The 25,103-nt window shown below is 61.0% G+C and overlaps 1 protein-coding gene across 1 annotated transcript in view; it reads left to right on the forward strand.

Annotated features, from left to right (window-relative positions):
- PRDM16 (PR/SET domain 16) overlaps positions 1 to 25,103 on the forward strand; it is a 308,400-nt gene that overhangs the window by 238,821 nt on the left and 44,476 nt on the right. Inside the window, 1 exon segment of the mRNA XM_021095209.1 lies at positions 23,997 to 24,131. Within this exon segment, the coding sequence (XP_020950868.1) occupies positions 23,997 to 24,131 (135 nt within the window).

Raw genomic sequence — 25,103 nt, forward strand, 5'->3', positions numbered from 1 at the left:
GTCCAGGGCTAGTGGCCGCTCCACGGAGCCTGGGGCGTCTGGGGGACGTCAGCTGGCTTTTTGGAAGTGGATGCCCAAAGCGTCGGCTGCTGGGATTTGGGGGACGGCCAGGCTTGCAGGGAACAGCGGAGCTGGTGGCCACGGAAGCCAGGCTTCCTTCTGTGCTGCCCGGAGTTGTCCTGTCCCCTGGCTGAGTCAGCAGCACTGCCTGGAGCGGCCAAGGGCACCCCTGCAAGCCAGGGGAGTTTCTGGAGGCCAAAGGGGGCCCGGGGGCCCCACGCAGATGAGGCCCAGCCACCAGGTCCCAAGAGATGGGATCCTGGTGAATCCCAGGCTCTCGGTGGCCCTCTTGTAATGTCCACACTCATGAAACCGATTCCTGGTCGAGGGGCCTGTCCCCCGAGAATCCCGTCAATGTCTGAGCACGGACGCAGGGTCGGGTGGTCAGGTGTCTGAATTCCAGGACATTGGAGAGATTCCAGGGACAAAGGAATGTTCTGTCCCAGCACCTGCTGGGACCAGGACCCCTGAAGCCCTGGGCCTCCTCCAGCAAGTACCGTTCAGGATGAAGGCAGGAGGTCGTGGTCTGACCCCGGGTGTGCCGGGCAGCACCAGGACCTCTTGATGGCGCAGGCCTTGAGTGCAGAGAGCAGGTGGGTCGCCAAGGGCAGGTGGGTCGCCGAGGTGGGACGAAGGTCCCGACTGGCCAGAGGGGGCATCTGGAGTCTGGGGAAGTGTGGCCGAGTGTGACCAGAGGAGCCGGGCAGGAGGGCCTCGGAGGTCCAGCCCGGGACAGGCAGGCTGGAGGGGAGGCGGCTCTCCCGGGAGTGTCACCAGGAGCGAAGGCCACCTTGCAGTGGGACCAGCTTAGGGCCAGCTCGGGGGACTGGAGCGAGGGCTTCAGAACTCCCAGACCTGTAGGTGTGAGAGGCTCAGCGCCCTGGGGCCTGGGGTGCCAGGGCTGGGGAGGGGCTGAAGCTGGGGGTGGGGGGCGTGTGGGTGGGAGGCCAGTAAGGGTTTGGGCAAAGGGACAGGGCCAACTGCAGGGACACACTGCACATGAGCTTTCCTCTGAACCCCCTTTTCAACTCGGTCAGTTCTGTCCCTGGGGGGTTAACAGCCTGGCCCGCCCGCACCTTCACTCCATCCCTGCAGCTGGGCAGGAGCCGCTCGCCTCTTTCTTCGTCCAGCACACGAGGGCTGAACCTTGCTGTCCAGCCGAGCCTCTCCGGGTGTGCCTGAGGCCGTGTGTGCGCCCAGGTCTGGAGGCTGGAACCCTGCCCAGAGCAGCCCCTTCCCCACCCGCAGGGCAGCGGGTGGGCCCGGGAGAGGACGGCACAGCCAGCTCTCGCCCGCAGGAAAGAGGTTTCAGAGGTTTTTCTGGCAGCAGCTCTTGCTTGAAGGGAGGCGGCTGGGGGACCCTGATTGCAGAGGATGTGTTTGCACCACGGTGGACACAGTGGACGTGCTGGGCATGCTGTGCTGACCTCACTCTGGACCCCTTACGAGCTGCCGCCAAGTGGGGGCCCTCGGCACCTCTCAGATCACGCAGAAGAGGACACGGGCGGGGGAGGCTAAGGCACTGCGCCCATGTGCCCAAGCTGGCCAGGGTGCCTCAGCCGGCCTCCTGAGCTCCAGGCCGGGAGGTGTCTCTGGAAACCAGGCTCCTGCCCTTCCCAGAGTCTCTCCTCCTCCGGCCCCCAGCCGTGCGAGCCGAGAGGAACGTGGGTGCAGACACTGAGCAGAGCTCCTCCGGGCACCTCCGACAAGAACAGTCAGTGACGAGGTGACAGCTGCCACCTACGCCTTGAGTCAAGTGCGGTTTTCAAGGCCCAAGACCTTCCGCGTTCTTCTGGACACAGGGCGGGGCTGCATTTCCCGCGACGCCCCTGGCAACATGAGCAAAACTCCCCGAATCTTGAGCAAACAATCTCTTTGCCCACATCAGCGTGCCACGTGCAGATGGGTCCTTGCGCCGGCCCTGGGCAGGCCCGGCGTGCCTGGTGTTGGCAGAGTTGTCCAAGTCCCCCAGCCCCTCCCCGCCACGCCGTCAGCTCTCAGCCAAGAAGCTAAAGGTGAAAGAGCCCCCTGCCAGCGGGACCAGCTCTGGGCAGACGCAAGGGGCCGTCTGTTTCATGAAGTGCGGCTGCCGTCTGATCAGCCGGAGGGGGCCCCTCGGGGCAGAGGGAGGGGGAGGCGATGTTTGAAATCCTTGCTGTCCTGCAGGGACCATGGCAAGGAGGAGAGGCCCAAGGAAGGAGTCCTGGGCTTTTGCTGCCCCTCGCCTGTCCGCAGGGCATTTAGAAATAAAAGGGGCATCAGGGGAGCCAGCTGTCTGAATACCAGCTGCGTCCAGGGGCCATTCGTGCTCTTGGTTAAGCCTTGGATCAGCCCCCGGTTTCACAGCCAAGCTCGCCAAGAGCAAGAAAACGGAGAGGGGCAGACGGGTGGCTGGAGGTGGAGGATCCAGGGGCTCTGGGGGCACTGCCCACTCTCCCTGTGCCCAGACTCTCCTGGAAGCTGGGCCGCCCCTGCTGAGAAAGCCCCCCAATGGCAGGGGTGCCCAGGGAAGGAGGCCGCTGCCCTCGCCAGGTGGCTGGGATGCTGGGTCATCCCACAGGTGTGGCGGCTCCGCTTTCCACCCTGCAGCCTTGGCCCCAACACGCCGGCCGGCGCCCGACCCAGAGGTGAGCCCACAGCTCAGCTGCCTACGCAGACCAGATGGGAGCCCCGGGAGACCCCCGCCCAGCAAAGTCCTCCATGGTCCTTCGCTGGGGCGCTGGGTGCAAACCAGCTTGTGCTGCGTAAACAGCCTGAGTCCGGAGGACGGCCGGGTGCCTGGTGGCCAGACCGTGTTCCTGTGTCCCCGCTGTCCCCATGCTCCCACCGGGCTGTGGATGAGGGGATCTTGAGGTTAGGCGCAGCCAGAAGCCAACTTGGAGGAAAGGGGGGTCCTGCCCCCCGGAAGCAGCTTCGCTGTGAGTCTGGAGCCTGTGTTTTCCGAGTGGATAAAACACTCTCTTCCAAGGATCCTTGGCGGCTGCACCCACCAGGGGGAGGCCATCTCCTACTAAGACGCCAGCCCACGCTGAGCTGAAGAAGCTTCCCTCCGGGGCTTGGGCATCAGCCATGGTAGCGGGACGCCTTCGGCCTGGCAGGACTGAGAAAACCCACCCGGCCCCTGGGCAGACCCCACCTGGCTCACCAGCAGAGCCCGTGGCCCTGCCCAGCCCGGCATCTCCCATCTGGATCCTGGAAGCCAGGTGTCCCAGCCAGCACCACTGGGAGCGGTGCAGGTGGCTTTCACAGGAATATCTCCGCTGGATCCATTCGATGGTTGACTCTCACCTTCCCAGAAGCCCGGTGGTGAGGGTGGCCTAAGCCGTCCGCCTGCAAGGCTGTGACCTCCGACCCATGTTCTCAACCACGGGCCATTCTGCCCTTCAGGGGACGTTGGCCGCACCTGGGGACGTTCTCATCTGTCCCTCTGGGAGCTGGTGGATGGAGCCCAGAGACGCTGCTCCACAGCCACTGTGTCCTGGCAGCCCGCCGCAGGGCGAGCTCCCCATGCAGCCCTGAGCTCAGGAGCCCGGCGGAGGCCGTGTCTTCCCAGAAGGAAACTGCTGACACTGCTACAGGACAAGGTCAGGACTGCAGACGCAGAGCTCCTTCACTCAGAGGAAGATGTGAGGGCAGGGTCCACGTCCCTGCATCCCGGCCTCGTGCACAAGTCTGTCCCCAGGGCCAGGGCAGGGATGGGGTCCCCTTGCCTGGTCCGTGTAGACAACATAGCACGGGCAGTGGGTCCTGTTCCACCGTGGAAGGCACTTTGTCCCATGTCTCTGAACGAAGGTAAAAGTCATCGTAAAACTCTGGTCCCGCCTCTCGCAGGCTCAGGCGGAGGCGAAGGCAGAAGAGCCCAGTCGCCAACTGCCGGCCCCCAGGTGTGTCGCCCCGGGAGGAGGCCAGGAGTGACCCTTTCTCACCGCCCCCCACCTTTGCCAAAAGGCCACGAACACCTTTAAAAGTGTGACAACAAGGGCGATGAGGCCCCCGGGGCTGCAGACCAGCTGGGCGCCCCCAGAACAAGCACCGCAGCGCTGGGACGCGTAGTTCCAAAATAGCTGGACCCAACAATAGGACATGGCGTCTGATGGCCCCTCGTTCCCATGTCTGTGTCACGAGGTGTGCCAATTCACGCCCGACGAGGAGATGCGTTCACTCTAACCTGACCCACTTCCAGGGGGTGGGCGTCCTGGTGCCCGGAGGGGAGTGGGGCGTGCAGACCTGAACAGGAGCCAGCACCCCCTGAGCAGTCAGGGGGACCTTCCTGCCACCGCAGCTCACACTGACAACTCATACTTGCAGCGACGGGTGCAGCCTCCGTTTGACCCCTGGAGTCTTTATAGACGCGTCTCTTTCTTAAACTCAGAGTCATTTTCTAGGTTCAGGGGGTCAGGGACACAAACCCATCCCTGGAGCGGCGGGCAGCCAGCATCCGGGGAGAGCGAGCGCCCCTTTCCCCCACGTGTTAAGGTTCACGAAAGTGGCGCCCCTACCACGTGTCTCAAGGCCCTGGAGGAGGCGCCAACAGCCAGCCCGCCTCCCTGGCGGGGCTGTCCACACCATCTGCAAGAAATCTCTCCTCGCAGCTATTCTGGAGTTCGAATTTCACTCTCCACTCCACCTGTCATCATGGTTTATCCTCACCCGTTTTCACAGCTCCATCTCTTCGGGTCTTCCTTTAAAGGATCTTTAGCAAATTGCTGGCAATCTTAATGTTTTGTCCCCCGGAGGAAAGAAAAAAAAGAAACCTCGTCCTCAGTGTGACTGAAGGAAGCAGCGGCAGCCAGGAGCCTGGACAGGAGCCCCGTTCACATCACGAGCCTCCCAAGAAGGGCTGTTTACAGCAGCAGACAGTGGCCTCAGATGTGGAATGCGGACGGTCCCAGAAAACCAGCCGTGTGCGTGTGCCTTTGTCCCGGCTGCGACCGCGTGCAGCCAGCCCGCCTCTTGGAGTCTCATGGGGTCCCTGCGGTGGCTCCACGGCCGAGAAGCAGCAGGCAAACATAATTAACTCCATGCACGCCTGTTGGCAGGGCCGTGGTCCCCTGTCCCTAATTGTCATGTGTTAGACTCAAGCATGTCTTTTATCTCGTTGTCGGGGACATGGCATTTAAACGATGACCATATGTGGGTGGACTGGGGACTCCAGTCCAGGGAGGTTCTCCCGTTGCTGCCAGACTTCCAGGCAAGGGCGACCAGTCCCCTTGGGAAGCAGACGATTCTCTGTTCAGGGCCCAGGGAAACCGTGCTCGGGGGTGGGGCAGGCCCCTCTCCAGCGGGCACGGGTCCGTGATGGGAAGCAGAGGCTGGGAAGGGCTGAACAGCTGGCAGTCACCTCAGTCACGGAGCCCCCTCTCCTGGTCCTTGGGCTCTTGGACTGCAACTCAGCCGGGCAGAGGCGGGTCAGGCCTGAGCGTGAGTGTGGGATGGCAGGAAGGGAGGGTTGGCTCCTGTGGGGGGAGAGGGAGGCCGGCGTCCCACCCTAGACTACGGCATCCTCGTGGGGTCCTGCGGGAAGCAAGGCAGAAAGACCTGAGCGGGGCTGCCGGGGCAGTGAGACAGCCCCAGGGTGACAGCTGGTGACAGCTGGTGACGTCAGGCCCCCCCCCCGGGGGCCCTTGTGGATCAAGCTGCTCTGTTTTTCCCAAGTGGAATGTCCCTGAAAAGCCCCAAAACAGTGCCACATGTGCGGGTGCCGACCTGGCAGGGGAAGGAGGGCACGGACCACGACCAGGGATCCTGGGCACTTCCATCTCCTCCTACGGAGCTTCTGTGCAGCAGAGTGAAGACACAGACCTAACAATGACGGCAGTGTCTGTGGAGCCGCGTGCCACCAAGCCGCTTGAAAGGCTGTTTTAAAGTGAGGACAGTTGAAGAGAGTGTTCCTGTCCCACATTTCAGCTCTGACCCTGGGGGATGGACAGGCCAGGCCCCCCCCCCATGGCCCCACTCCAGCCCCCACCCCTCACCCGTGCCCAGAGCCCAAAGGGAGTGGGGGGTGAAATAGGAGGGTGACAGCGTCTCTGGGGATGATGAAGCCACACGAAGCCACGCGGTTCAGGGCCAACACAGGTTACCCAGAGCTTCCCAGTGTTCCCGTCAGCTGGGGAGCCCCTGCTTCAAGCACACAGCCAGCATCTCCCAGGTCGCGTGTGGCCCGAGAAAATCATTGTTTGGTGAAGGGAGAAAAGTCTGAGCAAGGTCTGTGCGCAGCCGCACGCCGTTCTGTGGGCGTCCAGACCTCACCAGGGACAGCCCTGAAGTTCCCCTGGGTGTGACATCTGCCAGACCATGACTTCTTCGAAGGCGGGGACAGGGCTGTGCGTCCTGGGCTCTGGGGGTGAGAACGCAGCCGGAGGGGTTGGCCGGCCCGAGGGATGCGACGGCCAGAGTGGGTGTCTGTCCGGGACATGGTGGGAAGTCCCGCCTCCTGGGCAGACTTTGCCCCAAGGGTCTGGAGTGGCCTCATCCTGCCTCTGGGGTACCCTCGCCCTCCGTCCCCTCCAGGCATTTGTTGTGCAGATCCTAATCTTGTCTGAAGGCTCCGTGACCCGTGGGGATGTGGGGACGCAGGGCCAGCCCACCCTGTGCACAGGACACCCTGGGAGTCCTGCCCCTGAGAACTGAGGACACACAGGTGTGCACAAGACACAGATCCCGCGAGAAGGTGGCGGGAACTCGAGGACATGCTGCCGTGAAGGCTGGGTGGGGGCACCCTGGAGTTGAGGGGTGAGTGCTGGCAGGGAGGCGGGAGGTCCCAAGACCAGCCTAGGGGCCACTTATGGAAACAAGGCTAATGACACAGCCTTACCTTGGGTTGCAGAGGGTGTTGAGAGCTGGACTTAAGAGAGGGGATGGGTGTATGGATGGATGGATGGACGGATGGATGGATGGAGAGATAGATAGATGTAAACACACGGGGATCTTTCGAAGGACCAGGAGCATACGCCTTCAGGACTGTCCGGGACGTGGGGCCTTGAAGACCCCACAACTTGCAGCGTCACATTCAGGGCCCAGGGAGGGGCCCTGGCGACTGCTCCCCCAGGAGTGGACAGGGACCCCTGAGCTTCACGGGCTCCGGCGCCAACGGCAGGTGCCGCAGACCGGCCCCTGGGAGCGCTAACAATGTCTGTGTCAGCGGGTTGCCCACCCCATGGGCAGGTGTCCAGTTAATTGCCATCTGTCCACTCTTTTCCATTGACAACTCATTTATCCACCTGCGTGAGGCAGACCTGCCATGTCATCCTTAATTAAATGTCCGAGGGGAGGCTTCGTTTCTGGGGAATCCCTCCCACTGCGGAAGGCGTCGCTGGGCCGACGGCCCCGGAGCGCTCAGAGCTGAGGAATCTGGCAGGGCCGAAGCAGCGCGGCTCAAAAGCCCACCCAGGCCTCTCCAGGGGCCACTCTGCCCCTGGGGAGCAGGGCGATTTCTCTGGGGCCCTGAGTGTCGGTCACAAATGTTTTCATTCCTGCGAGCGCCATCCAGGCTGGATTTCAGAAGCGTGAGACCCCCCCAAAGGCCACCTTCCCAACCAGCCCCCACGGGGCAGGAAGGACCATGGCCACCTGGCGGGATGATTGGGAAGCGGGCTCAGGGCCCAAAATCCTTTGGAGGAGGAGGAGAGGAGGAAAACAAAACCCACATCCGTGCCCGCCCGCCCGCAGTAAAACCGCCCTGCTGAGAGCAGATGCCCCCACCAGGGACCCATCTGACAGACGGGGCGCCGTCCCCCTGACTCGACCCGAGGCCTTCAGAATGCAAGCAGTTCCTCCATCTCCTTTGTGGGCGGACCTAGAACCCCCCAGAGGAAGGGCTCCAGGCCCCGCCCCCAGCCTGCTACGTGGGGTTACGCCTCTACGAGCATCAGGTGAGCTTCTGGAAGGACAGAGCCAGCACATCAGCCCCAAACCCACCACCTTCTCTCCCAAGTGGCGTGGGCGCTTGTGTGCCTGAGACGCTTCTCCTCCAGGTGGGAGGTCGGGGGAGGGAGCGGGGTCCAGTGGCTCTTCAGGGGCACCTGCCTGCCCCTTAGGTGAACCCCAAATAGCCCTGCATTGCAGCCCCCACAGAGCTCAGCTTGACCTTGTACCAGGAACCCAATGGGGCATCCTCGAAGCTCCCGGCGGGTCAGCGTGGTGGGTCAGGGCCCCTCACCTGTCAGCCACACCCACCCATCCAGCACCTTCTGGAGAGGTCCTGGCAATGGCTTCTTTTCCATTTCAGCCTAGGCGTTCACAGAAATGTCTTCCTCCAGGACGTTACCGCCCGGGGCCACTGTGGCCCGCCCCTTACCCCAGCAACAGCCTAGTAATGACCCTGTGCCCCTGCACGCGGCCCCCTGGTGCCAGGGCAAAATTAAACCAGGCTGATGGCAACATAGCTATTTGCTACCCGGGCGATTGCTTCCTCCCCTCCCCCAGCTGCCCAGGAGGACAGGTGGGCCTTATAGAAACCAGAGCTAGGGCATAGTTTCATTATCATGGTCCAGAAGCTGACGTGTGGGCCACCCCCCCCTTCCCCGGCCCCGACAAAGACACTTTTATTGCTTCCTAAGGAAGTGGAGTGCTTTAGTGCGGCCCAAGGTCCTTCACAGGTGCCAGCCGTTTTTCCCACGCCCGCGCACTGCCATCTGACCCGTGCAGAGCATCCTCAGGGCAGGGCTGCAGTGGAGACTGGGAAGAAAAGAGCACGCAGCCCTCCCCCCGAGTAAACCGGGTGCGTCTCGGCAGGGGGCTTGCTGGTGGGTGTGGTCGTGCAGGCTGGGAGGGGCCTCCTGGAAGCCACCCCACGTCGCAGCACCGGGGTTCCACCTGGGTCCTTCTGGGAGCATTTGAGTTGCAAGGGCCCCGGAGCTCCGCGCCGCCCTGAGGACCTGGGATGGCTGCTCAGTGGGGCGGGAAGGGGGCTCCGGGCAGGTTCCGGGAAGGGAGCGTCGGTCCTCCCCTGCGCACTCATCATGGGGCCACAGACATCCCCAAAGAGCCTACTGTGCGCCACCACCGAGGGGTCCACCCCGGAGTGGTTGACCCTCGGGGGGTCCGGGAGGGGAAGGGGGCGTGCCGCTCTGCTGGGAGAAAAGGAGGGGCTTCCGGGCAGATACAAGTGCGCTTGCTTCCTCCTCCTTGGCGTTGGGGCGGGCTGCCCATGCCCCGAACGCCCCCTCCCTCCGCCGGCAACCTGAAAGGGAGCAGCCACCCTGTGCAGGAGAAGGGGCCCTGGGGCCGGTGGCGTCACTGAGGTCGGGCACAGAGAAGAAACACTGGGGCTCTGTGCTGGGCAGCTGGCAGCCCCCGATGTCAGCCCTGATCTCAGCCGCAGGCCAAGAGGTGTCAGGGCCGGCACAGCCACTGCACTCACAAGTCATAAATACCGCCTAAGTGGCTCCTGTCACCTCGCAGCAGCCTCATTTCCATCTGCAGCGGCCAAAGGTGATTAATGAGAATTATCATTAACGCTAATCAGAGCCGTTTGGAGGAGGCTGGGGTGGAAGGAAATGGCCTTTGTGGGACTTCGGAGGCCACGCTGAAGGGTGTGTGCATGCGTTGTGCACGCGCATTCTCATGCATGTGCATGCACAAGCACTGCACACATGCATGCATGCACACGTGCACGCACATGCACGCATGCACACGCTCATGCACATGCACGCACACATACGCACACATACACCAGCATTGTACACAACACATGCCTGCACACGCTCCCATGCACATGCGTGCCCCACACATAGGCACGCACGTGCAAGACCAGACTCCCAGGCGGGCTAGAGGAAGGGGGTCTTGCTGATGGGTGGAGCTGGTGCTAAGAACAGCCCTTGCCTCGTGTGAAGGACGGGCTCCAAAGAGGCCGGTGAGCCGACTGCCGGGAATTCAGGCCCGGACAGCACAGCCCCACCAGCTGGAGCCAGATCTCCCTTCACCACCGAACCAGCATGACTTAATGTGCTCGGCAGCGATTCACAGACCCAATGCGCTTGGCCAAAACCCGAAACGATGCAGGGAAACACAGGGCCATGGCCAAGTCTTCATTCGGGGTGCAGGGCAGGGGGCATCTCTGGGTCCTGTCTTCTCCATCCGTCGGTGCCCAGCCTGGACCCCTGCGCTGGGTCCACGCCTGCTCCTGCCCCATCACACGGGGGCCGTTTTTTCCTGCCCGTCTCCGAGGAAGTGGCTGCCGGGGCTGCACAGCGGCTTTCCCTCCCTCGCATCCTCGCGCGGGGGGGGGGGGGGGCGTGTGGCTTAAAGATACAAAGTGTCCTTTTATTGGAAATATCAATTCAGAAAGGGGCTAGTAGTAAGCTGAGAATATTTGGATAAACTTGACAGCCCTTAGGACTAAAAAAGACCTTTTGTTCCCTCCAAGAAAAAGGCTGTCGCACCACCCCGGGCTCGCTGGCACCGGTCCAGAAAAAACTGAGGTCGGAGCAGAAAAGTGATTAGGGCGTCTCATGAAAGATCTTTACTGCAGGTCAAATGTTTATTATTATTTAGTTTATTTTTTATTAGAATGTGTGGTTCTATCCTATTGCAAATATCAGGCTGTAACCGCGTCTTCGGACACCGAGTCTGGCCCAGCCCAACCTCTTGGGCACAAAGGGAACGTTGTGGCCTGTGGTGGGCGTGGGGGCAGCCCCCGCATGGTTTTCCTTTCGCTCTGCTTTGTCTTCGAGATGTCAGCCAGCTTAAGAAGGAGCAGGCATCTCCTGTGTTTGCCCTCCAACACGCAGAGGGGTCCCTGCCGCTTAGGGATCAAGCTGTCACGGGCAGGGGCCGGCTTCTTCTCCTCCAGCGGCAGGAGGCTGGCATGTGGATCATACCGTGGGCACGGTTTGGGTGGGTCTCTGCCAGCAGAGGGGAGGGAGGAATGCAAGCTGCTGCCGGGAGGGTGGGGACGTGGGTGAAGCTGCCCTTCGGCTGACCACCAGCCCCAGGCACAGCAGCCAAGTGGCTTATGAGGGGCACGCCGGGACCCAACGGGGCTGCCAGCCAACCCCCTCCCTGAGAGCTGCACCTATGAGTCCGGAAACGAGTGGCCCTGCGGGTCCCTCACTTCCTGGCTGTGTCTCCACTTACCGGCCCCCTAAAGGGACTAAGTTATCCTTAAGGGTCCCGTGAAATCGCAGCTTTCCAGAAGCCCCACAAGATGAAAATCAGACCCAGTTTGGTCCCCTTCCACCCAAACACATGGGAAGGAACAGAGCCTGTCCAACTTGGTCACTGGAGGAGAATGAGCTGACATTAGGTGAGGCAGGCTTGGCAAAGCAGGGCTGTTACTCCCTCCCACCCCCAAAGCGAAACCTCATTACAGTCTGCACGCGAACCCGTCAGGAAAACAGCCTAGGCTCTGAGTTCTGTGTGAATTCAGGAATCTCTCCACTAGCCTCTGCAGAAAACCCTGGGATAATGGATTTTCTCCCTGGCTGCGGTGCAGGGACCTGGGTCGTGGGTGTGGGTTGCAGAACTGCTGGGGGAAGGGGCGGAGGGGTTCATGCCCATGTGTCGAGGGGATGCAGCGAGAGTGGACCCGACAAAGCAAGCGGTCACCGTAAGCCCACATCTCCATGTGCCACCACCTCCAGAGACAGTGGCCAGGGGGCGTCACCCTGGACTCCAGGCAGGACTTGACGCCATGAGCCGAGTCCTCAGTCTCAAACGCCATGTGGAAGAAATACATCTGACTCCACTCCAGCCCTACAGGGCATCACGCCGGCAAGCTGCCTGGGGCTGCCCCCAAACCACACCCTTTTGCAACAATTAAACCTATAGCTCAGAACCCACTCAGTCAGAGGTTCATTTTCGAATACACCTCGTCTTCGGATTGTACCAGCGAGATGCCCAATGTTCTGACTTTACGTGTCAGCTATTGATCGTGGCTCCAGTGCATGCCTCAGATTTTATGCAGGTGATGTTTTCAGAGAGAATTTCCGCTCCACCGTAGGATGTATGCTTAGATGTAAAATATTGACAAAAGTCCAAGTCCTGATGCGTTTTAAGGTAATTACGTTAGTTAGGCATTTGTTTTTCGTAACAACGTGACAAAGAATTACTGGCGTGGGAAGGGAGTGCACTTATTTTCAATGTTTCGATTCTGTTTCAGTTTTCATTAATTTTTTTTTAAAAAGTAAAGTGGATATTAAATAGAAACAAAACAAAACAAAACCTTGTCTTTGAAACAAGCCACTTGGGAAAGAACCAACAAGATTATTTTACTTAAAAGATGATTTGACAAAGGTTGTCACTGGGAGCTCCTGCTGTGGCTCTGCAGGTTAAGGACCGACGTTGTCTCTGTGAGGATGTGGGTTCAATCCCTGACCTCACTCAGCGGGTTAAGGATCCAGTGGTGCTGGGCCTGTGGCGTAGGTCACAACTGTAGCTCCGATTTGACCCCTAGCCCGGGAACGTCCATATGCCGCAGGTGTGGCTGTGAAAAGAAAGAAAAGAAGTCACTGTTTGGAGAGAAGATGGAGCAAAGGTAACTTTTGAAAAAGTATGGTAGCCTATGTTTAGAGCGTGAGAGGTGAAGGAGAGGAGGTTTGAGGGACATTTGAATCTCCTAACAGAGGCAGAGAACCTTCTAGAAAAAAAGCCCGGGCCCCAGCGGAGGAGAGGAGCTGTGTGCTGTTTGGGGAACATTCCACACCTTCCATGGATGGCTAAGGACCAATTGTCTGCCCAGAGCAGCCCCAAACCTGGCCGGATGGGGCTGGACAAAGCACCAGCCGGGAGGTGCCAGGTGGGACGGCTCTGCATCACATCGAAGACCGGACCTCCATCTGGAGGGAGCCCCGGAGGCTGATGACCAAGCGCTGGGGGCCACCGCTGGCTGGAAAGACTTCTGAGCAAAGCCTTCCCGACCCACCACTGCTCTGAGCGGCTGTGCCGGAGCCAGGGATGCAGAGAGAAGAAATGGAATTGTCGCCCCCCTCCCAGGGACAGCGCCCCCGCTGCCCCCACCCCGAGGAGGGAAGGGGCCGTCTAACACATACGCAGCTCCTCCTCTTGAGAGAGCTCCGGTCGGGTCACCTGGGAGGGGGCCCCACTCAGGACCGAGGCCACCTGGGGGGGCGTCCCCTCTCAGGACCACGGCCACCAAGAGGCTCTGCTTCAGACGGGCAAGCGGGCTTTATTCGTGTCCCAACTACATCAATAGAAAGCGAGCTGCCAGAATAAGTCATACGCAGCTCATGCAAGAGAGGAAAATCAATGCGTCCTCCGTCCTTTGCCTTTTTCCAAATGAGGAAAATGTGACCGCAGAATCCACACAGAAACACCCCATTAAAATGTTCCGAGGCTCTTAAACACCGCCATTTAAATGCTGGGTAATCGGCTGCATTGTGCGGCCCCTGGAGAGGCTGTGGGGTTGGTGGGTGCCATTCAGAACCATTTGTGTCATCTAAATGCTTGCGATTAGATTTTTCATAAACCGTTTCAATTCTATTTCCTGGGCTTGAATAGATGTCTGCACTTGGCTGGTGTGGATCCGAAAAGGACCTAGGTGATATCATTGTGGGGGCATACTCTTAATTCCTTTAATAGATTTGGCCACAGGTGACTGCCTGTCGGAACCGGCTGGAACACAGGGGGCGGGGGGAGGGAGGGAGAACTTTTGAATTTAATTGGTTCCGTTTGTCATTCTGGACCGGCGTCGCCGTACCGCTGTCTCTGAATTATTTCCAAACTTGCCAGTCTGACCCAGCCTGCCCATGGCCTGGGACAGAAGCCGGCTTTGGGTTCCCAGGGCGACAGCCTAGGCTGAACTCGTGTCCAAGGGTAGACCTGGCGTGGGGCTCAATGGCCGTCTCTGAGCACCTAGATGGCCTCTGGCCTGGGTGACAGCACCTGAGGACTGGGAAATCAGAAGGAGAACCTGGGGTCCAGGAAACCAGCCTCGCAGTCCTGGACTCTGATGCTGGGAGGGTGGAGCCCAAGAGAGAAGGTGAGCTGGTTGGGTTACAGGACCCTGGGGACCCCCAACTCAACCAGCTGGACAATGGCCGAGCTCTGGGCCCCCCTGGAAAAACAGGACTCCTAGGAAGTGAAGCCGTTACAACAAACTTTCAAGAGGAAAACCCAAACTCTATAAAGCCTGTCTCTATAAAGCCAAAACCACAGCCCGCGCCTGAGCCAGCACTCCCGTGTGTGGTACCTAGGCCTGCCGGAGGAGGAAACGGGAGCCGGCTTCTAGCAGGACATCCAAACACCGGGAGCTCTTGCCTATGGCCATTTTTGTCCATCAAAGAGAGGCAAGAAATGCTTGCTCTGGGGTTTGGCAAGGTATTTGCTTAGACTCAGCCCAGTGAGATTTGAGCTATTTGCAGGAGCTGTTCTCAAATCATGAGGCCCGATACCGAAGGCGATGAGTCGTGGAGCTTCTCCAGACCAAGTCCCCTGCACAAGGGAAAAGGATGAACCTGGAAAGGCTGAGTCAGCGGCAGGGGAGGCACTCGGTAGAACCTGGCTGGGCGCGTCCTGGCCCCTGCCAGAGCTTCCACGAGCCCCACAGTGTGCCGATCCCACAGGGTGCTGAGATGGACAAGCCAGCCTGGCCTCTGCCCTGGAAATAGGATGTTGCCGTATGGACCTCGGGGACAGTTACACTGCAACACTGTACATGGGACAGATACAGGATCCAGGAAAAAGTGCAGCTCTGATGTCCAGAGAGGCAGAGGGGCGAAAAGGAGGGCTTACGCGTCCTTCAGCAGAACCCGCGGAGGAAAGAGAAGGAAAGACGAGGGAGCTTGTAAGGAAAGACTCTTGGGCGAAGGCCTGTGGAATGACAGGGACGGTCCCAACGGTCTTAAGGCGCCCGGTCGTTCTTTGTCCCACAAACATTGGCTGAGCACCACTGTCACCTGGCTGTGGAATCAGCCAGTGAAACCTTTAAAGCCCTCATCAAGCAGGGAAGGAGAAAGTCTGCCATCGTCCTCACTGTGATGGGGCAGGACCAAGAGCCCCTCGGAGGCGTCCACCCCGAGGCGTAGGATCGGGGCAGTCCTCTTGGAAGAGACATTCTTGTGTTCTGCCATCTCTACAAATCCTGGTGGAATTTTCCTTATATCTCACCTTGGGAGTTGGAGAAAGCCAGCCATTAATTCACCTGTCCATCCATTCATCCATCCTACCATACAATCATCCTCTTATCCATTCATCCACCCACCCACCCATCCACCCATCCGTCCATCCAACCATCCACTCTTCTGTCCATCCATCCATCCATCCATCCATCATCCACCCATCCCTCCTTCTTTGGAGTTGTTTAGTGCCCCACATGAACACTTGTCCTTGGTCAAGCTCCAGGGACGCCTCAGTTGCTCCTTCCCACCAACTTCAGGTAAAGCAGAGGTGAGAAGCTCAGGACCCACCAGGATGCATGGTATTGAAAGGGGCAAGATGGACAGCCAGTGCTCAGTGTCCAGCTGGCCTGCCCCTTGGGCTCTGCAGGTCACTTCACTGCTCTGTGCTCAGTTTCCTCATCGACAGATACGGATCCAACCGAGGCTCCCGCAGGGAGGTGAGCATCTAGTGCCTGGGTAGTGAGACTCAGAAGCCACTGGTGGTGAGGGCAGCGTTGGCCGTCTGTAGGGTGGTGGCCAGAGGGTTGCCTCCTCTGGACCATGGGTGTGGTGGAGAGACCCCCCGGCAGGCTCCGAGGGGCCACGCTCTGCACATGGCACACCCCCGCATGGCCACATCTCTGCGAGACGCATCTGCACACCACTCCCAGGTGCAGCCTTTGTTGACTGTTGTCCTCGGTGGCGGGGGTGCCCCAGAGGGTCTGAGGGTGAGGAGGCCCTGGGCTGAGGTCGTGGGCTGGAGGGCACAGAATCCCAGCCAAGGGACAGAGGTGGAGTGAGGAGGCCCCGGGCATCCTTGGCGAGCCTTTCAGCCTGGTGTTTGGCTCCCACACGTGGGGCTCTTTTCTAGCAAAGAGAAAGTGCAGGCAGGCCCTGCCTCCAAGGCCTCAAGGAGCCTGCTGGCTATTTTTGGAAGCCCCCATCCCCCAATTTGCAGCAGCTTAGCCATTGTGGGAATTCCTCCTGCACCTGCTGGGGGGAGTCGGGGGGGCTGCCCCGTCCACAAGCTCTGCAGTTTGTCACCATCAGCGTGGCCAGAAAAAGGTTATGAATGTGACACCTCCTGGGGGCCTCGCCTCGACTCAGCGCAGGAACCGCTTCCTGTGGGCAGGCCCCAGGCTCCCGCCTTGCCCGGGCAAGGACGCTGCCACAAGCCTTTGGTTTTGAGTGTTTGGGGTTTTTTTTTTTCCAATCTTTTTTATGATCAAGACACAAACACCAGTGTGTCACTTCAGAATGTCACAGCTGAGTCTGCGGTCATGTGCAGACTTTAGGCTCAGAGACTTCTGCTCTGGACCCAACTTCAAATCAAATCAGGGTTTGAAAAGCTGTTTGGGTTGTTAGCGATTTAACCACACTACAGCTCAGGGATCGGGGCAGGCCTGCAGCCTGTAGTGGGGGCCAGGACGGGGGCGGGGGTGGAGCTCGCAAGGGGGGTTGGGGGTGGGGGACTTTACAAACCAGACTAGGATCTGAGGGGCTTCTCTGCACCGAGAGCCTTCACCTGTCCAATCCGTCCCAGGTGTTGGCACATGGATGGCGTCTCATGACTCTGCCCTGCCCCAGGCATCCAGCTTTCTGGTTGGCCCCCAGGGCCAGTAGCTGTCGGCTGGACCCCATGTGAGTGTTTTCACCCCAGGCAGAGCAGAATCTCCATAAAGCTGCACAGGGCAAGGCTGGGACTGCCTGCTGGCCTTTGCAGGGAGCTCCCGTGGGATGGGGGCAGGTGGCCCCCACAGACGTGCGTGGGTCCCTGAATTTGGCGCTGGGGTGGGAGGACAGAGCAGGGCAGGGTGTTTACAACCAGATTTTACACCTGGATTATTCGAGGTCAGAAATCTCTGCAGAAATCTTCTGGCAAGGAGCTGCCTGTAGGACACTAGCTGTCTCCTAAAAGTCGAGAGAAAGGGGGCCGGGGGTTGGGACCAGGGGCTGGTAGTCGGGACTAAGGGCTGGATCCGCCGTTGTTTGGGGGCAGGTTCAGAATCAGCCTGGAATCCTGGCTTTGACCAGGTTGTCCACACAGTGGCTGCAGTCCCATCTCAGTGCCCGTGGAATGTGCCCCCAAAAGTGCCAAAGTCTGCCATCCGTGATGACGCTGATGATGACACCTCCAGGGACCTTGCCACCTGGGAGGGGCCAGAGCAGCCAGCCACCCTCCTGGGGGAGGGGCCCGGCACGCCTGCCATCAGCCCTGGCTCAGCAGCTGGCCTGCGCCTATGAGGAGGGCCCCTGCTGCTGCGGGCTGAGGCCAGGCCAGGACTCTCTGCAGTGACTGGAGGCTCTCTCTTTGGGGACACCCAAAGGACGTCCAGACAATGGTGAGAGCCCCCCCAACAGGAGGACAGAGGGATGCTTGAAGGGAGACCCACAGGATGAGCCCCTCCTGCCTGCTGCCAGGCCTGGCTGGTCCCTCAGGGCCCCAGGCAGCCCACTGGAGATTCCCAGCCAGCCGGGAATCTGTATTTCTTACCCACCTGGAAGACCCCCGACCCAGAAAGGGACCTTGCTCTGACCAGCACGTCCTGAACCTGCACTGGGCCCAGCCCCCGACCTGGCACAGGTCAGAAGAGCAGGTGAACAGCAAGCAGCCAGGAGGCAGCAGACGCCCACAGACAGGGGCCACAAACAGCTCCCCGCAGCCCACGCACCCTTGAGCAGGCAGGGCTCCCCTCCGGAAGTCTCCAAGGAGCTGCCGTGGCCAAACCAGGCATTCCGTACCACACACCATCCCTGCCCGGAACCGCGGGTCCCCACGGAGCTGGAAAGCAGGAAAGAGGCTTTCTGGTTCCAAAGGGGAAACTGAGACAGGAGCCCAGACGACCCCCGTGTTGTCAGATTCAGCATCCGAAACATCGAGGCTGGAAGGGCGCCTGTGGTCGGAGTCCAGCCTCCCTTGGAGCACCCGGGGCAACTGGCCACCGAGGCCTCCTTGAACCCCCTGAGGGACGGGGTGCTCATCCCTTTGCGAGGCCCCTTGCCCAGCCACAGGCTGCCCGTGGGGACGGCCTGGCTCCCGGTCCTGAGGACTCAACCGCCCCCACTGCCCGTCTTCCTGAGGGGCTTCTGGGTCTGAGCCAGTCTCTCTCAGCCCTTCATTTCCCCACAGACCTTAGCGCACTAGTTTCAAACACCTATTTCTGATGTGTGGCTGGTGACACACAACCTGCCAACTTGCCATGAGGGCCAGGACACCCGCTCGGAGGAAGCAGAGCCCCCACACCACTCAAGCCCACAGCCCAGCGGCTCGGGCCACTCCAAGGGCTGGGGACCCTGGGCACATCCCGCACAGCCCCACGCTGGCGGCAGCCCTCCTCTTGCACCCTGTGTGCCGGTGGCGAGTCAGGCGTGTAAGTCCCGCTGCGCCCGGGCCAAGCGCCGCGTCAGATTGAAACTCTGCGCCCACCGCATCTCACCCTCCGGGTTTCTGCAAAGTGCACAGACGCGTGCAGCCCCAGCCTGGGGAGGAAAGAGGAAAAAAGGCCAAGAAATAAGAATCGGGTGTTTGGTGGGAGGGGGTCTGTGAGCCCCAGCAAGCGCCATGGCACCTGGGGTGAGGATTTGGGGGGAGCGGGTCTGCGAACCCGGGGGTTACACAGCATTTGGGTGAGTTCTGGTCTGATCTTTGAAGGCATCTTTGGCCCCAAACACAGGGGCCTGGGCTCAGGGCAGGGGCCTTGCCAAGCATCAGCCTCCCCACCCGCCGCAGACGCTCCATCCCGGCCGTGCGTTTGGTCTCTGAGATGGAGACCTGGCCTTGATCCCACCACAGCCCATGCACCCCTGGCCCGGAACTGTGGGCGGTGGCCATGGTCTCTGGGCTCTTTCTGGGCGGAAGCCCATGGACAGCGGCTCTTCCCAGCCACCACCCACCCCCTCTGTGAGCTTAGGAGACAGGCTGGCCTCCGTCTTGGAGGAGGAGCTTCTAGAAGCTGCCGCCTCCTCCCTCCCCCGCCTTCCTCCCGGCCCTAGCCGGTGACGTGCCTGCTGGGCCTCGGATCTGCCCCCCCGCAGCGGGCTGCACCCCGCCATCGTGTTCAGTCTTATCACCACTGAGCCCATAATGAGGGTCAGGACGGAGGATGTTCGAGCTCGTTCAGGCTCCGCGTCCACACCCGGCAGAGGTGTTTCCAGAACGCCCTCCCCCACCTCCTTCCATCCCCAGAATGGACTTTCGGCTTGAGCCCCTCGTGGATGCCATGCATCGGAACCACAGTGTGCGTGCGTGTGCTTGTGCGTGTTTGTGTGTGTGTGTGTGTGTGTCTGTACACGCCGGGTGCCTGTGGATAGGACAGCCCCACACAGTTGGTGGCTGGGCGCATGGCTCTGAGTCAGCTCTTGGGAACTCAAAGAAGGGGTCAGGGTGAGAAGGAGGAGACCTGTCCCAGGGGCAGACGCCGTGCCCAGGCTTCTGCCGAGCCGAGTGGCCGCAGCGGGACGCAGGGCTGGGGGTGGAGGCAGACTCCCCGGCCGCTTCTTCCTGCGCGCTCGTGGTCCGAACCCATTAGCCAGCCGACCCCAGACGCGGTGGCATTCCCACCAGCTCGCACACCCCAGACAGGCCTGGGGCTGGCAGGGCCCGTGAAATGTGAAGAACCAGCCCGGCAGAGAGCCCATGAGGTAGAAGTGCAGGAAACCTCAACTGATGTGCAAAAAAAAAAAAAAAAAAAAAAAAATCATCAGGGTTAAGAGCGCTTTTCTAGCCCTTTGGTTTATAATGCAGCATTGCTGGTGGGGGCGCTTCATCGCTTCATGAGCTGGGAGACCGGCGGGGTGGGCGCGAGGGCTGGGGGGCCTGGAAGGCCAAGTGGGGAGAGGACAGGAAGGCAGTTTCCTTTGGAGCCTGGTCCCCGAGGTTCAGCCCCAAACAGCCCAGAGCCAGGCTTTAGAAAGCCCTCAGGTAAGGGGGGCCAGACTTCGGATCTGCAGAGCCCCAGCCCTGCGGCCAAGGCCACAGCCGGTGGACGTTGCCCTCGGAGATGGAGGAGGCGAGGAGGCGGGCTGGACCCCCTGCTTCCTTCCGTCCGTCCGTCAAGCCCTGGGCGGGGGCTCCTCACTCACCCTTTCCTCCTCCGTCCTTTCCAGCGGCATTGGCCTCTCGGCTGAGGCTCTGAGCACAGGCCGAGCCGGGCCGCGGGCCCCGCCAAGCCGGACAGAGAATGACCTTGACCTGACCTTATGGGCCCTGTAACGTCTCATTCCAAAAGAGGCGGGAGCGGATCTCCCGTTGTGACACAGCAGAAATGGACCTGGCTGGTATCCATGAAGGGGCAGGTTCGATCCCTGGCCTCGCTCCGAGAGTCGAGGATCCAGCATTGCTGCAAGCTGCAGCATGGTTTACAGATGCAGCTTGGATCCTGCATGGCTGTGGCTGTGGTATGGGCTGGCAGCTGTAGCTCCAATTCCGACCCCTAGCCTGGGAACTTCCATGTGCCACAAGTGTGGCCCTAAATAGCAAAACCCAAAGAAAACGAAAAAATAAAAGAGGCGGGAGGGGGCCCCATGGCTGCCCAGGCCTGCCCTCTGGATCGCAGAAAGCAGACACAGAGACCCTCGTGCTGGTCCTTGCCCTGTCCCAGCTGGGCTGGGGCGGCCCTGCTCCCGGGGTCTCCATGTCCTGTCCCATGACATGGACGATAACGAACCCGCCTGGGAGATCCGGGTGGTGAGCAGGGGGTGGTGCTGGCACAGAAGAGGCCTGAGCCCACGCAGCTCATGGCGTGGGCTGCGCAGAAGCCCAGCTTGGCCACCATGATGACATTCTGGGAGAAGAGCAGAGACGGGGGGGGGGTGTGGCAGAGGGAGGCAAAGGCCACCCGCTTCTCCTCTGCTGGAGGCAGGGACGGCACCACCCATCCAGGCCCCAGGCAAGAAGCCAGGTCTTCAGCATCCTGCCCGCCTGGGCAAGGCACGGCCAGCCTCCTGTCCCTTCCACTCCAACACTGAGGTGTGCCCAGGTGTGCCCCACGGGGCTGGAGTCCCCTCAGAGTGACATGGTCCTGGCATCAGGTGGGGCCCCGCCCCCCAACCTGGCCCTTCCTGGCAGGTTCAGCAGGATTTCTTGTGCCTCCCCTGGAGGAGGGGTCAGCAGCTCCTTGAAACCTCTCAGAGGTCGAGTTTTAGTCTCCTTGGAAGGAAGCAGTCACCCCAGAAAGCCCGCCAGGGGTCCCCCGACCTTTAGGGGCCACCAAGAAGTACCAGCCACCCTGTGAAGGTCCGGAGGGTCAGGGACGGGGGTACCGGGTCCCCTGAGTAGAGGAGGGCACGTTTCCCAGGACCGGCTGCGGGCCACAGAGTAGGGCACGCTCTCACCTGGCAGGGGGCCTTGAGGGGCTTGTTGCCTCTGAGCCCTGGGCCCTGTGCCCCGAGAGGGACAGGGACAGACTGGAGGCCCCAGGATAGTGTCTGTGCAGGGGAGCCACCAGCCATGTCCACGTCCAGACGCGTTAGAGGGACCTGGCGCTGGAGCCATGGCACAGGGGAGGTGGAGAACATGGGCCGTGTCCAGGCACCTGCAGGGCCGTCCCGTGGGGGAGGGGTCTGTTCTGAGAGGGATGTTTAGGGGGAGGGTCTGTCCAGGCCAGTTCTTCCCAGTGATGCTGTGGGGTGGGTGAGCGGCCCAGCTCTCTGGGCGGCCATGTGCAGGTATAGAGCTGCTCACGCATTTAGGCCAGGCTCAGGTGTGGGCACGGGTAGCCGGGATGAGCCTGGAACCTTCCAGCCATCCTGCGGGGACACAGAGTCCAGCTGAGGCAACAGGCCATCCCCGCATCCTGGCTTTTCTTGCCATCCACCCCCCAGCCCCGAGGCCTCCAAGAACCTAGAAGTCTTGCACCCTCTCTGGGCGACAGAGACGCAGGAGAGCCCACGCGCTCACAGCATCATTGAGTGTCTCCTTGGGCCCGGGCAGGGTGGTCCCAAGAGACACAGGCAAACAGACAGAGACAGAGAGACAGCCACCCCCACCTGCGGAGATGCTGGGTGGGGGACACAGGGGCCCTGGGTGGGGGATCCCTGGGTCTCGGCCAGCCGGCCCCTCTTCCTCCCTGTGCCGGAGAGGCCTCCTTGAGTGGAGGTGCCACTAACCACAGCTTTGCTTGGTGGGTCTTTTTTGTGGGTTTCCTGCAGTTGGGGTGGGAGGTGAGAGGAGGGGCAAGTGAGAGGCGTTAGTGCCTGGGGAGGGGCCTCTCCCGTGTGGCCTGCGCACCCCCAGCCGGAGGCCTCCTGCTGCAGCGAGAGCAGCCGTGCCCCCTTCACCCCCCAGCAGCCCCAGGCAGCCGAGGACTGGGAGGCTTGGGCGGGCAGCTTCCCTGCGGCCACAGTATCCCGGCCCTCTGGCCGCTCTCCTGTCTTTCGGAATTAGGGCTCTTTGGCTTAAGTCCCCAAAATCGAGGGTCCTCAGAACCGAGGCCTCGGCTCACAGCCCCTTCCAGGCCAGCTCTGCAGCAGCTGCTCCCACAGGAGGGGCTGCCGTGGGCTCCGGGGTTGCGGGGGGCAGAGGTGTGCCCCTTACGGCAAGGCAGCCGCCTCCCGAAACCTCGCTGACTCACAGGCCGGGTGGGCCCTTGGCCATTTAGAAAGTGTTCATGGGCGTTCGGGGTTACGGAGGTTCGGGGACCCTCCCTTCCGGGGTCCTTACCCGGGGTGGAGGCCACGGGGCCTGAAGCCAGCCTCCTGTCTGTGCTGATGTCACTGGTCCTTCTGACACCCTGCTCCCATCATCCCTGCCCACCTGGACACACCTGCCCACCAAACATACCTGCCCACCTGGATATACCTGCCCACCTGGATGCACTGCCCACTGGATAATCCTGACCATCTAGACACCCCTGCTCAACTAGACATACCTGCCCACCTGGACACCCCTGCCCACCCAGATTCTCCTGCCCATCTGGACACCCCTGACCACCAGGTCACCTACTCCCAGCCCTAGGTGTGGCGGTGGCCTCAGCCCTTCTCTCCCTCCCAGCCACCTGGCGGCTGCCCAGGAAGCTGACCGAGGTGCTGTGGCCTCCAGGGCTCTGGATTCAGGACCCTGAGCAGAGGCGCTGGGAGAACAGGTGGGAGGGACCCTGCGTGCAGCTTCCACCTCAGAGCCGGCGGCTTTGGGGTACCCCCCGCCTCCCGCCCCCTGCTGTCGGCAGGGGCCGGCAGTCAGGTCTTCTGGTAAACGACCCGCTCGGCAGGGCACATGCCAAGAAGCTCCCAGCCTCTGCCTGTCAGAAGCGCGTTCAGAAAACACCACCACAGCCAGGTCCCCAGTGCCAGTGCAGCCCGCGTGGCCTCTGAGGGCTGAGAGGCTGGGCGTCCGTGTGCGCTGCTGTCAGATGGAAACTTCCACTTTTAAGAAAAGCAGACGATTTTCCTTCTCGCAAGGCAGTGTGCAGGCTGCGGTGAGCATGCACATACAGGCTTGCACACATGCACACGCAGGCGTGCACACACACGCGTGCGCACAGGCACATGCAGAGCCAGATGCAAGTGCAGCCACACCCCAGCCACACCTTCACCTTCAAGACCGCTCATCTCCAGCCCACACCCAGGGCTCTCAGCAGAAGGCTCTGCTCTCGGACTAGCGGCCTCTGCTTTCTCGCACAGTGGCACTTCTATTGCCAGGCCAGGGCAGCGATCTGCTCGGTGAGAAAAGACAGGGCGTCAGGCTCCCTCTGGGCAGTTCCGGGGCATGGGCGGGCCGGGTGGGCCTCACCGATGCCCAAGGGTCGCTGGTGTCTGAGCTGAACTGCCCTCCTGCTCTGAGCCTGAACAGCAGGCTCCCTACTGGGCAAATGCAGAGCGCAGCAGCTCCCATACCCAGGATGCCTCTGATCTTTCTCGGGTTTCTTTCTCATCGGGCAGATCTCCGAAGACCTGGGCAGTGGGAAGTTCTGCGTGGATGCTAATCAGGCCGGGGCGGGAAGCTGGCTCAAGTACATCCGCGTGGCATGCTCCTGTGACGACCAGAACCTCACCATGTGTCAGATCAACGAGCAGGTAGGTCCTCGCACGCGGCACCTGTCTTTGGGGCGTTGGCACCAAGATGGATGGGAGTGGGGGCACCAAGGTGAAGGGTTAGCCGCGCCTCTTCCAAGCCCGTCCTGCAGCAGGGGGGGCTGTGTGACACTTGGCCAGAGCTGAGTTTCCGGGAACTTGGTGACACCCCATGAATGCACCATCAGAGCCTTGGCTTGGCGGCCTCGTCCAGGGCTGACGGGGCTTGAGATCTGAAAGATAATGGTTTACGGGAAGAAAGGCAGACCGAGCCGGCAGGGTCTGAGGCCGAAGGGCCCATCGTTTCGACACATGCCACCCCGTGGGAGAACTGGAGAACCGGACCCCCTGAGGCGAGGCCCCAGCTGCCCAGACCCCCAAGAATCGCTGCGGCAGCCCAGCAGCCTGCAGAGGAGACCAGCCTGTTTGGGAACAAAATCCCATCCCTGCTGGGAGCCCACTGCTGCTGTTCCTGAGCTGTGAGGGCCTGACTCCAGCCCAGGCCCCACCAGGGCCCAGGGACATCTTGGCTTCTGCTGCCAGGCCCTAGAAGACTGAAGACCCCCCCTGCACTCTGGACCCTCACTCACTCCTCCATGTCCTTTGCCGGCCCAGGGCCACAGGCATCCACTGTCTGAAGCCGATCAAGACAGAAGATGCCTCATGGGGCTTCCTTCCCCCAGAAGGCAGCATGTCCCCAGGGCCGGGAGCGCCTCAAGGTTGTCTTGGAGTACAAGTTTGCACATGGCCCCCGAGAGCCTGCTCAGAGGCCCCCCGGGCCCTGCTGTCGCCGTGTCCCCAGAGCACGGACTCCCCAGGACGCCGGGCCGGCCCTCCCATCCGGGAAGTTGGCTTTCACCTCTACCTTGGGGTTACTCATGAGATTTTCATGTGCACAAAGAGGCCATCACTTAAAAAAAAAAGTGTGTGGAGACCACAGAACAAAGGGTACAGCTCGCCTGTGCCAACCCTGAA

Source organism: Sus scrofa, chromosome 6 (genome assembly GCF_000003025.6).
Source record: "Sus scrofa isolate TJ Tabasco breed Duroc chromosome 6, Sscrofa11.1, whole genome shotgun sequence".
NCBI lineage: Eukaryota > Metazoa > Chordata > Mammalia > Artiodactyla > Suidae > Sus > Sus scrofa.